The 19,518-nt window shown below is 47.3% G+C and overlaps 1 protein-coding gene across 1 annotated transcript in view; it reads left to right on the top strand.

Moving 5' to 3' along the window:
• LOC115180120 (staphylococcal nuclease domain-containing protein 1) overlaps positions 1-19,518 on the top strand; it is a 317,205-nt gene that overhangs the window by 231,274 nt on the left and 66,413 nt on the right. Inside the window, exon 18 of the mRNA XM_029742020.1 lies at positions 12,648-12,789. Within this exon, the coding sequence (XP_029597880.1) occupies positions 12,648-12,789 (142 nt within the window). The remainder of the gene's footprint in view (positions 1-12,647; positions 12,790-19,518) is intronic.

A 19,518-nucleotide genomic window follows, 5' to 3' on the forward strand; every position in this document is an offset into this window, starting at 1 on the left:
AAAATGTCCTGTCTTTTGGAACATCTCACTCACTGATGCGTTGGGAAGTTAATTCCTCTTTTCCATGCATTTGCAACCTCCTGCCCTTTTTAATGAATGTGGACCACGTACAGTGCCTTCAAAGTATTCACACCCCTGGACTTAAAAAAGCCATTAAAGTGAAATTGCAAAACATTTGCCAAAGAAATTAATTTTAATTCCTGAATACAAAGTGTTATGTTTGGGGCAAACAACTCAACACATCACTGAGTACCACTCTTCATATTTTTAAGCATGGTGTTGGCTGCATCATGTTATGGGTATGCTTGTCATCGGCAAGGACTAGGGAGTTTTTTTTATGATCAAAAGATAATGAATAGAGCTAAGCACAGGCAAAATTCACAGCTGTAATTGCTGCCAAAGGTGGTTCTAACATGTATTGACTCAGGGGTGTGAATACTTATGTAATAATTCAATACATATGCAAAAATGTCTAAAAACATGTTTTCACTTTGTCATTATTGGGTATTGTGTGTTGATGGGTGAAGAAAAAAAATATTTAATCCTTTTTGAATTCAGGCTATAACACAACAAAATGTGGAATGATTCAAGGGGTATGAATACTTTCTGAAGGCACTGTGTATACACACACACACACACACACACACCCCCGTCAGGCAGACAACAGCTTTAATTGCATGACGCCACTTTGTTTTTCTTCTGATGATGTCCTTGTAGCTTGATGATGTTTTAGTTTTCATTTTATTTAACCTGGCAAGTCAGTTAAGAACAAGTTCTTATTTACAATGACGGCCTACCCTAGCCAAACCTGGACGACGCTGGGCCAATAGAGCGTCGCCTTATGGGACTCCCAACCACGGCCGGATGTAATGCAGCCCGGCCTTAATGACCACCGATTGACTTCGCTAGCAGAAAATGTCCGCGTTGCATAAGGCTCCATGTGTTATAATGGTTCCCCCAGTGGGCTAACGTATGTGTGTTAAAGAGGGAGAAGTGTGTGTTCATGTGAATCATGGAGAGAGCCCGGGTCGCATCAAAACAGAGGTGTGTGTGTGTGTTTGTGTTCATGTGAATGATGGAGAGAGCCCGGGTCGCATCAAAACAGAGGTGTGTGTGTGTGTTCATGTGAATGATGGAGAGAGCCCGGGTCGCATCAAAACAGAGGTGTGTGTTCATGTGTGTGTTCATCTTTGCATGTGTGTCACAAGATTTTTCCACATGCATGCTTTTCCTCCTGTTTCCATGGTTACGCCATGCTGTGGTCACCTCGGTATCCAGGTGACGATAGCGTCCGCCACGGCAAACTCCTTAGCACTCAGCGCCAAGTGCTAACCCAGAACCAGTAAAGTGAATGGTGGATGAGCTCCTGTGTCAATTTGAAAAAGTTAAAAAAGCTACAACCAGAGAGAGCTTAAGGGTCATTTTCTGAAATGAGCCATGTAAGCCCACCGCTGCTCGCCCAGCCGCCGCCCGCTGTCGACCGACTACGGACATCTGTTGGCTATGATATGAGAGGCTAAGGAGAGTCTCTCTCTCTTTCAATCTCTCGCTCTCTCTCCCCCCTCATCTCACTCTCACCCTCCTCTCTCACTCTCTGTTTAAATTCCCAGCTGCTCACTCCCCCCCAATACTCACCACCAGCCGCACCACCTGTTCAGTTTTAATGCATAATCTATTTGCTAAGTAACCACATCCAGGTCTCTCTGCGTTCTCTCCTCCTCTCCCGTCTTGTCCTCGAGGTTTCGATGCTGTCTGGGAGAGACTGGGTGGGAAAAAGGGATTAGGGCTGTTAGAGCTCACAGCTTGTTAGACCGCCGCTGTGTGTGTGTGTTTGTGTGTGTGTCTGCCTGTGTGTATCTGTGTGGTTTAAGTGAGTGGTGGGTGGGCATTGAAGTTTAGCCTTTTGTAAAGAATGAAGTCTTGCTTATATGGCTCTGGGGTGAAGTTTCTACTAGGTACAGATCTGGGATCAGCTTCCCCTCCCCCAATCCATTAGTGCACAATATTAAAAGCAGACCCCAGGTGCTACTACACCCTACACCTCTTGGATCAGTGGGCTGAGCCACAGTGGTTTCCTGTGCTGTGATATAGACCCAGCCCTTGTGTGTTGGGATTGGTATGTATATAGGCCCAGCCCTAGTGTGTTGGGATTGGTATGTATATAGGCCCAGCCCTAGTGTGTTGGGATTGGTATGTATATAGACCCAGCGCTAGTGTGTTGGGATTGGTATGCATATAGACCCAGCCCTTGTGTGTTGGGATTGGTATGTATATAGACCCAGCCCTAGTGTGTTGGGATTGGTATGTATATAGACCCAGCCCTAGTGTGTTGGGATTGGTATGTATATAGGCCCAGCCCTAGTGTGTTGGGATTGGTATGTATATAGACCCAGCCCTAGTGTGTTGGGATTGGTATGTATATAGACCCAGCCCTAGTGTGTTGGGATTGGTATGTATATAGACCCAGCCCTAGTGTGTTGGGATTGGTATGTATATAGGCCCAGCCCTAGTGTGTTGGGATTGGTATGCATATAGACCCAGCCCTAGTGTGTTGGGATTGGTATGTATATAGGCCCAGCCCTAGTGTGTTGAGATTGGTATGTATATAGGCCCAGCCCTAGTGTGTTGGGATTGGTATGTATATAGACCCAGCCCTAGTGTGTTGGGATTGGTATGTATATAGACCCAGCCCTAGTGTGTTGGGATTGGTATGTATATAGGCCCAGCCCTAGTGTGTTGGGATTGGTATGTATATAGACCCAGCCCTAGTGTGTTGGGATTGGTATGTATATAGACCCAGCCCTAGTGTGTTGGGATTGGTATGTATATAGGCCCAGCCCTAGTGTGTTGGGATTGGTATGTATATAGGCCCAGCCCTAGTGTGTTGGGATTGGTATGTATATAGGCCCAGCCCTAGTGTGTTGGGATTGGTATGTATATAGGCCCAGCCCTAGTGTGTTGGGATTGGTATGCATATAGACCCAGCCCTTGTGTGTTGGGATTGGTATGTATATAGACCCATCCCTAGTGTGTTGGGATTGGTATGTATATAGGCCCAGCCCTAGTGTGTTGAGATTGGTATGTATATAGACCCAGCCCTAGTGTGTTGGGATTGGTATGTATATAGACCCAGCCCTAGTGTGTTGGGATTGGTATGTATATAGACCCAGCCCTAGTGTGTTGGGATGGTATGTATATAGACCCAGCCCTAGTGTGTTGGGATTGGTATGTATATAGACCCAGCCCTAGTGTGTTGGGATTGGTATGTATATAGGCCCAGCCCTAGTGTGTTGAGATTGGTATGTATATAGACCCAGCCCTAGTGTGTTGGGATTGGTATGTATATAGGCCCAGCCCTAGTGTGTTGGGATTGGTAATGTATATAGGCCCAGCCCTAGTGTGTTGGGGATTGGTATGCATATAGACCCCAGCCCTTGTGTGTTGGGATTGGTATGTATAATAGACCCATCCCTAGTTGTTGGGATTGTATGTATATAGGCCCAGCCCTAGTTGTGTGAGATTGGTATGTATATAGACCCAGCCCTAGTGTGTTGGGATTGGTATGTATATAGACCCAGCCCTAGTGTGTTGGGATTGGTATGTATATAGACCCAGCCCTAGTGTGTTGGGATTGGTATGTATATAGACCCAGCCCTAGTATAGTATTGTTAAATTGGCCTCTATATTTGGGCTATTGTGTTTATCGTTGTGTCCTTAGAGCCAATAAGCCAGCGTGTTATTATGGTGCCCCATTGTGTGAAGGTACTGTGCTAGCTCACCCTCTTGTCCCCACCTGTCTTCCCAAGGCCTCAGAGTGTGTGTGTGTGTGTGTGTGTGTGTGTGTGTGTGTGTGTGTGTGTGTGTGTGTGTGTGTGTGTGTGTGTGTGTGTGTGTGTGTGTGTGTGTGTGTGTGTGTGTGTGTGTGGACTACGTATGCGTGTGTCGCCTACATGTGTGTTTTATTACGGTGTTGTGTTCAAGGCAGTCATGCGCTGCAGGGCAGTGAGGTGAGAAACACTTAGCCCTCATACTAACATACAGACACCGTAAATCATCACACACAAACATCCACCCTTCTCGCTTAATCCCCTGAGACAGGGCGAGCCACGAGGGGTTAATGCTCCGTGACCACCCCCTGTTAACCTTGGTGATTGGGTTAATGTCCTTGGATAACCAGGTCTCCTTCATACATCATGCAGTCTGTCAAATGTCCACACATTCTACCGTTGTCCCCAGTGTACTGGTGTGTGGGTCCCCAACCTGTCAATCAAGCACCCATCCAATCGGAGACGAGCCCTGTGGTTTTCTTTCGTTGTTGGATCAGGAGGAAATGTGATATGCACCAAATAAGAAAATTGCTACGAGTCACCTGCTCTGTGTTCGTCTTGATCGGAGGATTGTGTTCTTACCTTAAGTGATTGCAATCAGTCAAATCATTCACCGTTCAGCCCACATCTCCCTGTGTGTTACCTGACGAGAACATCGGTCTTCGTCATCAAATCAGTCATGGTCAACCCTCTATCGCTCTCTAAGCTCCACCAGCCACCACCCCTCTCATCACCCAGATGGTTGAAAAATTAACATTTGTACTTAAGACAAGTGAGAAGGGATTTTATGCCTCCCTGTTTTTGATTGATGGTTTTATTAAAACAGCATTTCAGATCGTGTAGAACGCACATTCTGGCTCCACACACACACACACACACACACACACACACACACACACACACACACACACTGAGGATATTGGTCTTGTTCATATCCTCCCATGTGCCAATCAGCCAAGCACTTTACAGATTCCTCCCCCACTGTGCATGTTTTTCAAACATTTACCAGCGATGATAATTCCTGTTAACATGCTTGTAGTCATTATTAATACAGCTGTTCCATGATGGATGCACTGTGTATAGACATCACATTCTGTCCTTTTAACAGTTCATTAACATGGCTGTACACATGTATGTAAAGCATCATCAGTAAATTGCTCACATCACACCACAGGTCATCAATATGTGTTGTGTGGGTCGCCGATTGCTCAGTGGGTCTAGGTGTTGCACACTGTCATGTACAGTAAGTGTTGTACTGCTGGCCAGAATGTGTTGTCCATACAAATACAATGATAGTATTAATTCATGTTATTGTCAGTCGTATTCTATGTGGCTGTTGAATGCATAGTAGGCTTGGATCGCGTCCCCATTACAGAAAGCGTTGTGTGGATTGTCGTTGTGTTGGCGAACGCGTACCAGGCCTAGGTTGCGTATGACTGTGTTCTTACATGGGCAGCATTGTAGATCACAGCTGCACTATAGAGCCCCAGGTTAGGTTGAGTGGTGTAGTGGTATAGATTGAGCCTGTGTAGTGGTGGGATGGATTGGCTGGCTGGAGGGGCACTCTGATTCGTCCGGCTGGTTCATAATTTCCAGCCTGGAATAGTTCCCTCGACACACCATGGCAACGGTTGAGCCAGAGGAATCCGGGGTCACCCACAGGCCCGCCAGCCCCATCAGCCCAATATCTCTACTCATTAATACAACGTTGTGCTCAACATTGTAAGGAAAGCCTGGTATTCCAATTGGTTTACCAATCAAGTCTAGTGGGGATGAGGTAGTGGTTTATGTCCTGACCTGAGTGAATACCTTGTGGTTGGACGATTGAATTGGAGGAATGGTGCATGTTTGTTATTGAATGTGGGATTGGGAACGAGGTCTGAATGTTTTGAAGTTCAGGTGAACATGTAGCCTATATTTACTTTATTGAATCTTCTTGGGGGGCTTCGTCTCGTGTCTCCCATCAAACAAGCATAGTTTGGGCTCAGTTTGTTTTCTCTGGCTGAGTGTTTGGTGACGAACGTTCGAGGTTCACTCATCATTTAAGATGTAGACTCGAGAAGGGAAACGTGGCAGGAGAGCAGCCATTTATTTAATGAGACATTCACTTCTCAAGGCCCCTTCATTAGGAACGTAATAGAGGCTTAGATTGATCTGCAAAGGGAACTTTTATTAATAAAAAGCACTTGTATTGATTTCTATTGTTTGCAGTGCACTATTGAATAATGAATTAACAATGAAACTACATATGTGGGTGGTGTAACTGGAGAGAGGCTGCTCGATACTCTCTCCCTACGTTCATGTTCTCTTCCAGCTACACAGATATGACTAGCTTTTCCACAGCTGTGTATTTTCTAAATGTCAATTACCTCAATTGTTAACGAATAGTGCTGTACTTTGTACATTGTGTGATAGGTTTGAAAACTTGTTTCAACAGGCTGCAAGTGAAGTACTTGAAGTTGAGGGCAAAGGCTTCTGGGTAGAGTAGTTTGATAAAACCAGTATGAGACAAGTAAGCTAGTGTATAGCCTACACCAGAGAAGGAGTAGCAGGGTTGTGTGTGTGTGTTTGAGTATACCCCAGTGTGTGTGAGTATGCCCCAGTGAGTGAGTGTGTGTTTGAGTATACCCCAGTGAGTGTGTGTCTGTGAGTATGCCCCAGTGAGTGAGTGTGTGTGTGGGTATGCCCCAGTGAGTGTGTGTGTGTGAGTATGCCCCAGTGAGTGTGTGTGAGTATGCCCCAGTGAGTGTGTGTGTGTGAGTATGCCCCAGTGAGTGTGTGTGTGAGTATACCCCAGTGAGTGTGTGAGTATGCACTAGTGTGTGTGTGTCTGTGCTCTGGGTGTTGATGGAGATTTGGTCTCCCCCAGGCCAAACACACTCTATTGGAATTGACATGCTGTCACCTTTAATCAATGTTCCCAATGTCCCCATCCCCCTGGTTCCGTGTGTGTGTGTGTGTGTGTGTGTGTGTGTGTGTGTGTGTGTGTGTGTGTGTGTGTGTGTGTGTGTGTGTGTGTGTGTGTGTGTGTGAAAAAGGGAATTTTCTGAATGTAATGTCTCTTAGTCTGTCAGGACATTCTAAATGACCTCCCATTCCAGTCTATACCAGTACTGCTGCAAGCCCTTCCAGACTCACGTTTCCTCTCTTCACACTCTGCAGTGTTTTTAACTTTATTCGTTATTAGTTAGTTCATTTGAACATTTCTTTGCACGTTTGTATATAATGCCGGTTGGGGTTTTAGTAAAACAGTCAGTCTACTCTTCAGTACCTCCAGGGGTTTGGCTGTGACATCTGCAAGGCACAGTTCACCCTTAGGCTTTGGTTCAGCTATCTCTTACCATTTGTCACTACTGACTGTTCATGCTTCACTAGCATAGCATGATTATCCCATGTTAAACCCCATGCCATGTTGACCTGGGTGTTAATAACATGCTGATACCAGTGTACTCAGCCATACCCATCAGTCACTATGGCAGCAGTGTGCTGTAGGGGCCCTACTCTGAATGGTGGGGGCTACTGATTATGATTACACATCATGTGCAACTCAGCCACAGACTTTTACTGTGTCACACACCTGCTGTACAAAACATTAAGAACACCTGTCCTTTCCACGACAGACTGACCAGGTGAATCCAGGTTAAAACTATGATCCCTTATTGATGTCACCTGTTAAATCCACTTTAATCAATGTAGATGAAGGGGAGGAGACAGGTTAAATGTGTGCCATTCAGAGGGTGAATGGGCAAGTCAAAATATTTAAGTGCCTTTGATTGGGGTTTAGTAGTAGGTGCCAGACGCACCAGTTTGTTTCAAGAACTGCAACACTGCTGGGTTTTTCCCGCTCAACAGTTTCCTGTGTGTATCAAGAATGGTCTACCACCCAAAGGACATCCAGCCAACTTGACACAACTGTGGGAAGCATTGGAGTCAACATGGACCAGCATCCCTGTGGAACCATCACCAGCATCACATCATTCTTCGTGTGGCTTCAGTAGGAGTGTCTGTCTGTCTTCCATCATGAGGGAGACCATTACAGCAATGGACCCTGCCTTCACATTATCCAGTAGGTCTCAGTTTTCAACCGTGTGCGTGCGCGTGTGCGTGCGTGCGCGCATGTATTTGTGCACGTGTATGTGTGCGCGTGTATTTGTGCGCGTGTATTTGTGCGCGTGTGCCGGCTACACATCATTCACTGGGGTACTGAAGGTCACAGAGTCCTAATAGCTTGCTTCTTTACCCCTCATGGTGTTTCCTTTTGGAACACTGTTATTGTCCTTTTGGAACACTGTTGTTGTTGTCCTTTTGGAACACTGTTGTTGTTGTCCTTTTGGAACACTGTTGTTGTTGTCCTTTTGGAACACTGTTGCTGTCCTCCTTTTGGAACACTGTTGCTGTCCTCCTTTTGGAACACTGTTGCTGTCGTCCTTTTGGAACACTGTTGTTGTTGTCCTTTTGGAACACTGTTGTTGTTGTCCTTTTGGAACACTGTTGTTGTTGTCCTTTTGGAACACTGTTGTTGTTGTCCTATTGGAACACTGTTGCTGTCCTCCTTTTGGAACACTGTTGTTGCCCTTATAGAACCGTTTTCCTTTTCAGGAGTAGAGGCCTGATGATTTACTGTCTCTGCTTTTTGGAGCCGGACACAGGGAGCTTGGAATCCTAACTCCTCTCGCTCTCTCACGTCTACTGTGTCGAAGCAGCAACAGCAGTCACATACCTGCGTTCAAGTGGAACAAACAGGAATGGTCGGTTGCTCACAGAAGGTCATCTGCCTGGGGCACAGCGGGGGAGAATGTGTGTGGGGGCGAGCACTATGTGGAAGGCCACTTCTGCATCGTCGTTGTGAAAGCAGCGCTGTGATTGGCATTCTGTGTGTGTTCTCTCCTCCTGTTCCCTTGCCACTGCGGCGGCGTGACGTGGGCCAACGTGTCAGAGGTCACTTGACCTGAATCATCATGAACGACTCCCAAACCCCCACAGAGACGCCACCACGGTGACAGTTGCCACGGTAATGAACAGTGACACGCTAATCTGTGTCACTCGGATTGGTCCTGCAGGTTTGATTAAAAGCCCGGACATGTCATTACCCTCTGCTGAAGCCCCACTGCATTGTGGGTATTGACTCCATTAATATCTGAGGGGAAAAGACCGGTGGAAGTTTGAAGCGTGGCCATGTTTGGGTCTTAATTAACTCCTGGTCAGTCGTATCCACAATTTTTTTTTAAATGTCCCTTCCCTTTATTTAGCAGCACGAAGAAGCAATTGAATGTAATTGGGTGGTTTGACCCAGTCTTTTGTCTCCAGGTGGGCAGGGCACCCGCCAAGGCTCGCTCGGCTGGCGCTCTGTGTCACTTGTTGTATAATAAATATTTTTTCCCAATGATTCAAGGTAGCAGGCAGTAAGCCAATTCACTAGCACGACTCATTGCAGTAGTGAAATGGGCCTGTAAATGTCTTACGCTGCACACGTCAGATGTAATTGGTTAGTGCTAGCATGCCGAAAAAGGCCTATAAAACGCAGGGTGTAATTAGCCTACCATGCTAACATGCTGACCACACCACACATCGCGTTACATTCGCCAGCATTGCGAAATAAATGTTCACATACATGTTATTCAGTCATTTCCTCCAAACTGATCGTCCGCGTCAATCAGCGTCTGCGTAACCAGGCACTAAAATAGAACTTCGCTTATATTTTTAACGCTTGATGTGCTGCAAGTCTCGTCTCTCCCATCTCCTCATTGGCTTTTAGGAGCATATACTCACGTGGGTGATTGAAAGATGAACTGAGGTCCACACTCCAGGGCAGTTGGTGGTGGTAATGCACTGTAAAGTTGGTTGCCAACCACCATATAAAGTCCAAAGAAGAAGAAGAAGCCTGAAGGAGGAGAGATTACTAGAAACTAACTAGGTTTCCTTTTTTATCTGTGGATTAAATGTCAGAGTAGAGAACACGTTTGACGTAAATTGGGTCAACATTTTACAATGACCCAGAAAAAAAAGACCTTATGCATTTAATGTAAAATAACAACTCAATGTTTATATCCCAGGACAAATTAGATAGCAACAGCAAGCTAGCTAGCCAAATGGCCATGAATGTTTCATGTGTTTCGACCTGTCCCCCAAATTAATATAGTTGGTTCAGAGTTAATTTTGATATTTTAACCTGCGCATCCTGATCGCATCTGGTGTGGATGGACAAAATCAACATGCACACGATGGCACACGCAGACTCACGCCCGTGCCTGGTCTAGTCAGCATGTAACACTGCTCGGAGGGAGAGAGAGACCTTGTGAAGGTAATTAGCTGATGATACCACACAGTTAAATAATTAGCCAGCTGCTAAAAGCTGGTGACAAGCGGTACCAGAGCGAGAAGTCTGGGACCAAAAGGCTCCTGACCAGCTTCAAGCCATAAGGCTGCCTAGTCTGGGACCAGAAGGCTCCTGACCAGCTTCAAGCCATAAGGCTGCCTAGTCTGGGACCAGAAGGCTCCTGACCAGCTTCAAGCCATAAGGCTGCCTAGTCTGGGACCAGAAGGCTCCTGAACAGCTTCAAGCCATAAGGCTGCCTAGTCTGGGACCAGAAGGCTCCTGACCAGCTTCAAGACATAAGGCTGCCTAGTCTGGGACCAGAAGGCTCCTGAACAGCTTCAAGCCATAAGGCTGCCTAGTCTGGGACCAGAAGGCTCCTGACCAGCTTCAAGCCATAAGGCTGCCTAGTCTGGGACCAGAAGGCTCCTGACCAGCTTCAAGACATAAGGCTGCCTAGTCTGGGACCAGAAGGCTCCTGACCAGCTTCAAGACATAAGGCTGCCTAGTCTGGGACCAGAAGGCTCCTGAACAGCTTCAAGCCATAAGGCTGCCTAGTCTGGGACCAGAAGGCTCCTGAACAGCTTCAAGACATAAGGCTGCCTAGTCTGGGACCAGAAGGCTCCTGAACAGCTTCAAGACATAAGGCTGCCTAGTCTGGGACCAGAAGGCTCCTGACCAGCTTCAAGACATAAGGCTGCCTAGTCTGGGACCAGAAGGCTCCTGAACAGCTTCAAGACATAAGGCTGCCTAGTCTGGGACCAGAAGGCTCCTGACCAGCTTCAAGACATAAGGCTGCCTAGTCTGGGACCAGAAGGCTCCTGACCAGCTTCAAGACATAAGGCTGCCTAGTCTGGGACCAGAAGGCTCCTGACCAGCTTCAAGACATAAGGCTGCCTAGTCTGGGACCAGAAGGCTCCTGACCAGCTTCAAGCCATAAGGCTGCCTAGTCTGGGACCAGAAGGCTCCTGAACAGCTTCAAGACATAAGGCTGCCTAGTCTGGGACCAGAAGGCTCCTGAACAGCTTCAAGCCATAAGGCTGCCTAGTCTGGGACCAGAAGGCTCCTGAACAGCTTCAAGACATAAGGCTGCCTAGTCTGGGACCAGAAGGCTCCTGAACAGCTTCAAGACATAAGGCTGCTTATTTCATTCTTATTTTTTGCGCTGACTCTCTTGCACAGGTTCGATGTACAGTCACTGGACTCTAACCACACACTCACACATACTACACTGACACTCCAACACACACAAACACACAACACGCACACACTTACTTATTGATGCCACATACACACACATACATTCAAACTCTTCACATGCTGCTGCTACTCGCTGTTTATTATCTATGCAGAATAACTTTTATCGAACATAGTAATATCTACCTTGTACCCCTGCACATTGACTAGGTGCTGGTACCTTTTGTATTTAGCCAAGTTATCGTTACTCATTCTATTTATTCCTCATGTTATCACTTTTTCTAAATAAATCTCTCTGCATTGTTGGAAGGGCCTTTAAGCATTTCACTGTTAGTTTACACCTGTTGTTTGCAAAGCATGTGACAAATAACGTTTGATTTGATATCGCTACACTATATAAAAACCACAAACATCTTTTTTAATGTTTTACCTGCAAGTTAACACAACAGCCTGCGGTGGAAATGAAAGGAGTAGAACAAGCTGTGTTGTGGTGTTACACAAGAAAATGAGACTTTAGTTGTTGTGAAGTTGTGTTCCACTTGTTCTCCCTGGCACTGGGGTTCAGTGACCCCATCACAGGAGCCTCAGAACATCAGCTGGTGGAGAGATGATTAGGCAGCTCTTGTCATCCTGTCCCTCGCACCACGCACGCGCGCGCATGTTTTCGTGTGTGTTTTCGTGTGTGTTTGTGCGTCCATAGCGTCGACCATAGTGTTTGATTTGTGGCCCCAAGCGGAGCACTCTTCCCTTAATGAGCCTCCTGCCTTCCCGACAGAGGGCCAACCTTGGAGAGGAGCTGACCTGGTTTCCACACCAAAAACACTCTAGAGGACGGTGAAGAGAGGGAGAGAGGGAGGGAGGTTGTCCCACAGGGGATTGGTGTTGCTGTTAGATAACAGACCCATGCTTCTCTGGTCTAGGGGTTGTTTGTTCTAGACAGTATTTCCCTTTGGCATCAAAACAGGGTGTGAATCAAGTCATTTAGGAGTGTAAATGAATTGTTCTGTTAGCGTTGGCAGTGATTAAAGTAGTAGTTTGGTGTTTGGGTTTGTTTTGAGTATGTTAGATGTTGGATCATGTGATGTATAATAAGGAACTGACATGCTTAGCTGGAGGTTTAGACATGAGAAATGTCCTTTTTGCTGTGTTCTTTAGTCAAGACAGTGGACTGAATATTATTTCATTTGTCCTACAGGTAGATCCCCAATTTAACGAGAAAGACCTCATATTAATGATATCATTATATTACACATAAGAACAGGGAGTGTTCTGTCATGCTTCACCCTAATCATGTGACCTTCCCCCCTCAGATCTGGGCCAACTACGAGGAGAAGAAGGTGGAGGAGGTGGTGCACGTGATGGAGGAGAAAGAGCGCACAGCCAACTACAGAGCTGTATATGTCACCGAGATCACGGACACCATGCACTTCTACACCCAGGACGTGGAGACAGGTGGGTGTGTGTGGGGGGGGTGAGTGTGTTGTCTGATATTTTGACAGGGTTGTTTTGGTTTGTGTTTTCGTGTGTGTGCGAGAGACGGGACTAGCACGAGGCTGGCTTCATGGATGACGGGCAGTTCTGCCCCACAGCCCAGACTGTCTCTCTCTGCTCTCACATGCATCTCCCTTCTGCATCCTCCACCTTCCTGCTTGGAAACACACCGATGTTCTGCTTGTTTTTGCTACTGAAAGACTGGAATAAATCACCTGATTATTCTGTCATTCCCCAGTGGAGGGAGGGAATGTTTGAGACAGAATAAATAACAATCCCAGGTGTCTTGGCGTGGCTGCACCTGCCATCACCCTCCTCCCCTCGCTCTCCGTGTGCGATGCATTATGGGTCGGTGTGAGGAGAGGTCCATAGTTTAGCCCTCTGAGCTTAAAGAGGTGATCTAGTGTACAGCATCTCCTGTTGCTGTTGTACTAATGGTCATCATTGTTCTCTCTGTGGGCTGCCAAGGTTGTGTGTGTGTGTGTGTTTGTCTGCATCTTTGTGTTTCTGTCTGTGTCTGTTTGCATTCTGTGTGTGTGTTGTGAGCGACAGTGTGTTTATGTAGGCCTGTTAGCCCGAGCCCAGTGAAGCAGCACTATGGCCAGCCACTCATGTAATTACTACTAACCCATCCAACCCCCTGCCATCGACAGAGGGAACCAACCCTCACATTTTATATCATTATCATTCTTCTAGCTGACCCAGACTCAACCCCCTCCACTCATCCACAGCCCAAAGGCATTACAAATCTACAATGTTAAGGGACGTCTTTCTTTATGGCTCTCCTTAAAAAACGACCTTCTTCCCGTTAATATTAATGTTCTTACCAATGTTTTCTACATACTCTGAGTAATGTGTTCAGACACAACATAGCTGGAACGGTTGTGTGTGGCGTCTCATGTCTAACAACATGCTGGTTAGTGTGTACACTACACACTACAGCCGTAGAGAGCGCCTTTCCCCTTTTGGCTCCTTGAATTGGACGGGAGGCTGTGATTGAATGCGTGGTCCCATGCCTCGTGGGAACGAGGGGTTGGTTGGACAGAGTAGGGGTTAATGAGCGTGTTGCATCATCACATATACACAAAGACACTTTGCTTTTATTGGTTCAATCACTCTCTTCCTCTCTCGGTCATTCACTCAATCACGTATTCACTAGTGTGTTCCATAACGAGGTGGGGGTGGGTGGGGGTCTCACTCCCCCTCCCGTTCATGGGGCGGCAGATAGCCTTGTGGTTAGAGCTTTGGGCCAGTAACCGAAAGGTTGCTGGATCGAATCCCCGAGGTGACAAGGTAAAGATCTGTCGTTATGTCCCTCAACAAGGCAGTTAACCCACTGTTCCCCGGATGTCCATTAAGACACCTCTCTGATTCAGAGGGTTGGGTTAAATGCTGAAGACACATTTCAGTTGAAGGCATTCTGACTAGGTATCCCCCATTCCTTTTTCCAGTGCCACTTGACTTTGGCAGAGGCCATGAAATTGACTTTCGTCATCAGTTAATTCGTCTTAATGCGATAATTAATTAATTTGCATTCATTTAGAGCCAATCTGAGCCCTGCGTCGCTGTGAGCGTGACAATCCTATCACGTTGGAGCGTGGCAGCCTTTGGCACCCGACATAACCCCTCACTAATACTACGTACGTACACACCACCCATCCCGGAGATCTTCAGGTGTTGGATGGAGCGTGCTCAGAACAGATCTTCTCCTCCTGCTGATCCCCCTCGATGTAGCTGCATATATCCCCCACGTCCCCGGAGGAAGTTATGTAGAGCGCTGGTGATGTGCCATGTAACCTATGTGATCACCGTGACGACTAGTGTGATTGACAGGAAACACACCGTCACAGACAGGGTTGATTAGCCTGATAACAGTCGGAAGCGTGGAAAGCACATGTGTAGGACCAGAACAGAATAGAGAGACACACGTTAGGTTTAGGAAACGTAGCTAAAGCAGCAGCTCGGCTGGTAATACTGCAGTCTGCGTTCAAACACAGTTTGAGTCATCTTTCTTTTTTTTTTTTTCATGATTTCAGATGAACCAGCAATGTGGGGCCTTTTTTAGTTTTTAATTGGCCGATGTTTCCCACCGAGCGAGTTATGTGCTCGTTAGGAAAAACAGGATTGTTATTTTCAGCAGGCAAGCAAATATGACCAGAATCACCCCATGTGACCCGCTCCCTCGCTCTCTCCCTCCTACCCTCTCTCTCCTTCTCTTATCCTCTTCTCTCTCTCTCCCTCGCTCGCTCTCTCCCTCCTACCCTCTCTCTCCTTCTCTTATCCTCTTCTCTCTCTCTCCCTCGCTCTCTCCCCTCCTACCCTCTCTCTCTTTCTCTTATCCTCTTCTCTCGCTCTCCCTCGCTCTCTCCCTCCTACCCTCTCTCTCCTTCTCTTATCCTCTTCTCTCTCTCTCCCTCGCTCTCTCCCTCCTACCCTCTCTCTCTTTCTCTTATCCTCTTTTCTTCTCTCTCTCTCCCTCGCTCTCTCCCTCCTACCCTCTCTCTCCTTCTCATATCCTCTTCTCTCTCTCTCCCTCGCTCTCTCCCTCCTACCCTCTCTCTCCTTCTCATATCCTCTGTTCTTCTCCCTCTCTCCCTCGCTCTCTCCCTCCTACCCTCTCTCTCCTTCTCTTATCCTCTTCTCTCTCTCTCCCTCGCTCTCTCCCTCCTACCCTCTCTCTCTTTCTCTTATCCTCTTCTCTCTCTCTCCCTCGCTCTCTCCCTCCTACCCTCTCTCTCCTTCTCTTATCCTCTTTTCTTCTCTCTCTCCCTCGCTCTCTCCCTCCTACCCTCTCTCTCCTTCTCTTATCCTCTTTCTTCTCTCTCCCTCGCTCTCTCCCTCCTACCCTCTCTCTCCTTCTCTTATCCTCTTCTCTCTCTCTCCCTCGCTCTCTCCTTCCTACCCTCTCTCTCCTTCTCATATCCTCTTCTCTCTCTCTCCCTCGCTCTCTCCCTCCTACCCTCTCTCTCCTTCTCATATCCTCTTCTCTCTCTCTCCCTCGCTCTCTCCCTCCTACCCTCTCTCTCCTTCTCTTATCCTCTTCTCTCTCTCTCCCTCGCTCTCTCCCTCCTACCCTGTCTCTCCTTCTCATATCCTCTTCTCTCTCTCTCCCTCGCTCTCTCCCTCCTACCCTCTCTCTCCTTCTCTTATCCTCTTTTCTTCTCTCTCTCTCCCTCGCTCTCTCCCTCCTACCCTCTCTCTCCTTCTCATATCCTCTTCTCTCTCTCTCCCTCGCTCTCTCCCTCCTACCCTCTCTCTCCTTCTCTTATCCTCTTTTCTTCTCTCTCTCTCCCTCGCTCTCTCCCTCCTACCCTCTCTCTCCTTCTCATATCCTCTTCTCTCTCTCTCCCTCGCTCTCTCCCTCCTACCCTCTCTCTCCTTCTCATATCCTCTGTTCTTCTCTCTCTCGCTCTCCCCCCCTCCCTCCCTCCCACATTAAGGCCCACAGCGCCTTGAAGAGCACTTCAAAGCCCAGGCCCAGTAAATTCTTACAAGCCGAGTGCTTTGCAATTTCATGACATGTTTTTTCAGAGACGGCAGAATTTATAATGTAGGGGGAGGGGGGGATTTTAGAAATACTATGAAGATTGGTTTTTGATAATGACATAGCTTTCTGTGTTGTGGTTAAGTTGGTCCTAAGGCGCCCGGCACCGACAAATTGCCGTCAAGCAGTAGGCCCTGTGGCTCCAGAGGCTGTTCTGAAATAGAGGGGTTTTGCCAGGTTTCCCCCTAACCAGTGTTTATTCCCACCTTTCTCAGAGAGCAGGGATCTCCCTAAATGTACAGCCCCCAATGCCACACCATACACTATTATGGAAATGGATTCTGACACATATAGGATGCTGTGAATTCATCACCGGCTAATAGATGTTCTGGCTTCCTGTATTCTTTCCGTACTGTAGCAGAATTCTGTACGAGGCAAACAGGTCGACCACAACAGACAGCAATCTACCTGAGAGAGAGTTTTGACCTTGTCTCTCCCCACCTTACCTGCTCCTCTCTCTCTCCCTCCCTGTCTCCCCCTCACTCCTCTCTCTCAAGCTTAAGTGTTTTAAGATCAGAGGTGAGAGGTCAGGCAAGTTTTTTTTGTTGGCAGCTGCCGTCATCACTCCATTTACTGTCTGGATCAAAATATGCCGCTGGGGCGAAGGCTCCTTGACCGACCTTGAGGCGCTGGGCGAGCCGTGCGGGACATAGGAGTAAATCCAAAGGGAATCAATCCAGCGTGTTTCACCCTCCTCTCTTTTCAAAGGGGTTGAAGACACACTGTTATAAAGTGGAAATAAAACTCCTAGCTCTCATTAGTTCCATTGTGCTCTGTTCTGTTCATACTCTGCCTGTGGTCACTGTGTCTCACATACCAAGAGAAGATAGTAGGCTGTATTTTCATCTTCTCTTAAGCTCCCTGATGTCTCTTAATGGTCCCTGAACAGTGAAGCAAAGTGCACAGTAATATCTTTACCATTTCCTTTATTCTCAGGGGGGGGTCGGTTGCGACAGTTTTGCTTGTGAGAATTTTTTTTATTAGTCAGATTTAATTACCGAAAGTGTGTGTGTGTGTGTGTGTGTGTGTGTGTGTGTGTGTGTGTGTGTGTGTGTAAACGTGTGGTAGAATTTGTTAGGAAAGGAGTTTTCCTGTCTGGGGAAATGCTTTGGATATCATACAGTTTCTCATCTCTCCCTCTCCCCATCCCTCTCTCCTGAGACTGTGTAATTACTCTGAGGGCAACCTGCATAAGATATCTGACCTTGGACACACTGAAAGACAGAGGCCGCTCTATGCAGCTGAGGAAAGTGACAGGCTACTAAAACACTGTTCGTTTTCCTCTGTTTTACAGCCTAGGGATTGTGGGTGTTAACAAAAGATATTTGGATTTTCTGTCTGTAGCTTGGCCCTCTTTACCTGTCCATGACTGTAGAGCATTGAGGATGATTTTTAGTCTAGAGCTACACTATCAGACCATCTAGGACTGGGATTAAGGCCCACCAAGCCTCAGCCTGGCCCAGATCAGACCAGACCAGAGTTAGGAGCTAAGAGCTGGCAGCGCTACAGCCTTCTAATGAGTGGAGTGGTTCCCCCAACCAGGTACCACTCTGTCCACATTATTCACATTCTACCTTTACGCCCAGCAGCTGTCCTCCACCTAATGATGCTGGAACACCACTCAGTCAGTCTCACTCCTTCCTACTATCATGCTGGTATTCAATCTCTCTCTTGTTCTGTTGCTAAGTCTATCTTTCTCCCTCTTGTTCCTTATGCTCTGTGGTTCGGCCTCTGTGTTTTAGTTTTTCTCATTCTCTCGCCTTATGTTTCACCTCTCGCTAGCTCTCTCACTCTCTCTTTCTCAAATGTTCCCCATATTCAGTGAAAACCTAGGGGTTTGAAAAGGTCCCAACGCCCCAGAACTGTCCGCCACTGTGGAGTGCCTTAACGTGTGACGGCACACATTGTTTTTGGGAGCAGTCAATGGGGGGCCTCGTAACACTGGTGTGCCAGACCATTAGCATTTGCCAGTATTGATGTCAATAAGAGGACATTCTCTATCGATCTGTCCGAAAGGGAAAGCAGGGGCTCTAACCAGGCCTTAATGTGAAGCAGCGAACTAGGGCCATCTTAGAAACAGCTCTCCACTCCTGGGCTGTGTTCATTAGGCACCAAATGGAATAAAACAGATTGAAACAGGGAGGGTCTTCCTGGCCAATGCAAAACGCACATTTTTGTGTTCAGTTGCGAAATGTTTGAAAATGTTTTCCATTGTGTGCTCAAATGAACACGACCCTGCTTAATGCGGACGGAAGATGGCTGGATAAAGCTCGGTGCACATAAACAAGTCCCTGTTCCCATGTGAGCCTCTGTAGAGGATGGCTCGTTGTTTCCCCCCGCCTACCGCTGGCCTCTGTGTTTTGAGGACACGGTCATCCTAGAGAGGGCAGGAGTTTGTCATGGTCATGATTTTATCCTCACATCTCTCGGCCGTCCTTGTTTCACCGGGTCAATATTCTTCAGTCTCACTGAACTATGTCTTGTTTCTCTTCAGCTGGTCTGTAAACAGCTGTGGTGACACTCCACACAAACTGCAGAGGCCACGGCTGTAGAAAGCAACAACAAACTCAAGCAGGGAGAAAAGCAGACACTGCAAGTTTTATTTGTTTTCTTAACTCCCCACCACCGCGCTGGATGATGCAATATTTAGCGGTCCTTGGATGAGCTTTACCGCGAAGGCATTCATTGTTGAATTTGAATGGAAGTGAAGATTGAAAGGTCAGATCACCTGTCTGCTCAGCAGTAGCACGGTTTGTTCTGGGGTGGTTTTTGGAGGGAGCAGGACCCAATCCGGCTTGCTCTTGGTCTTAGTGCTCTGGTTTCACTAGTAACCAGAAAGTCAACGCTGGTTACCTTGTGTGGCGGTGAATCGCTCTTCTCTTGGCAACGAACCCAGTTACACTCTTCTCCTCCAAACTACAAGTACAGGTGAACCCTCCCAATGCGGCACCGCACCCGGGTGTATTGGGTGAAAATCCGCATTAGCCTCACTCGACGAGGCCTCAATGGGAGTGTAGAGATGCAGGAGAAAAGTCACAGATGCTGCCTCTTTGTCTCTTCTGGGCTTTCAAATGACAGAACTGTAATTTGGTGGAGAGGGCCCCCTCTCCGACTGCCAGGAGGGGGAGAGAAAGATTGAGAGAGGG

The sequence above is a fragment of the Salmo trutta genome, chromosome 40 (assembly GCF_901001165.1).
Source record: "Salmo trutta chromosome 40, fSalTru1.1, whole genome shotgun sequence".
Classification (NCBI taxonomy): Eukaryota; Metazoa; Chordata; class Actinopteri; order Salmoniformes; family Salmonidae; genus Salmo; species Salmo trutta.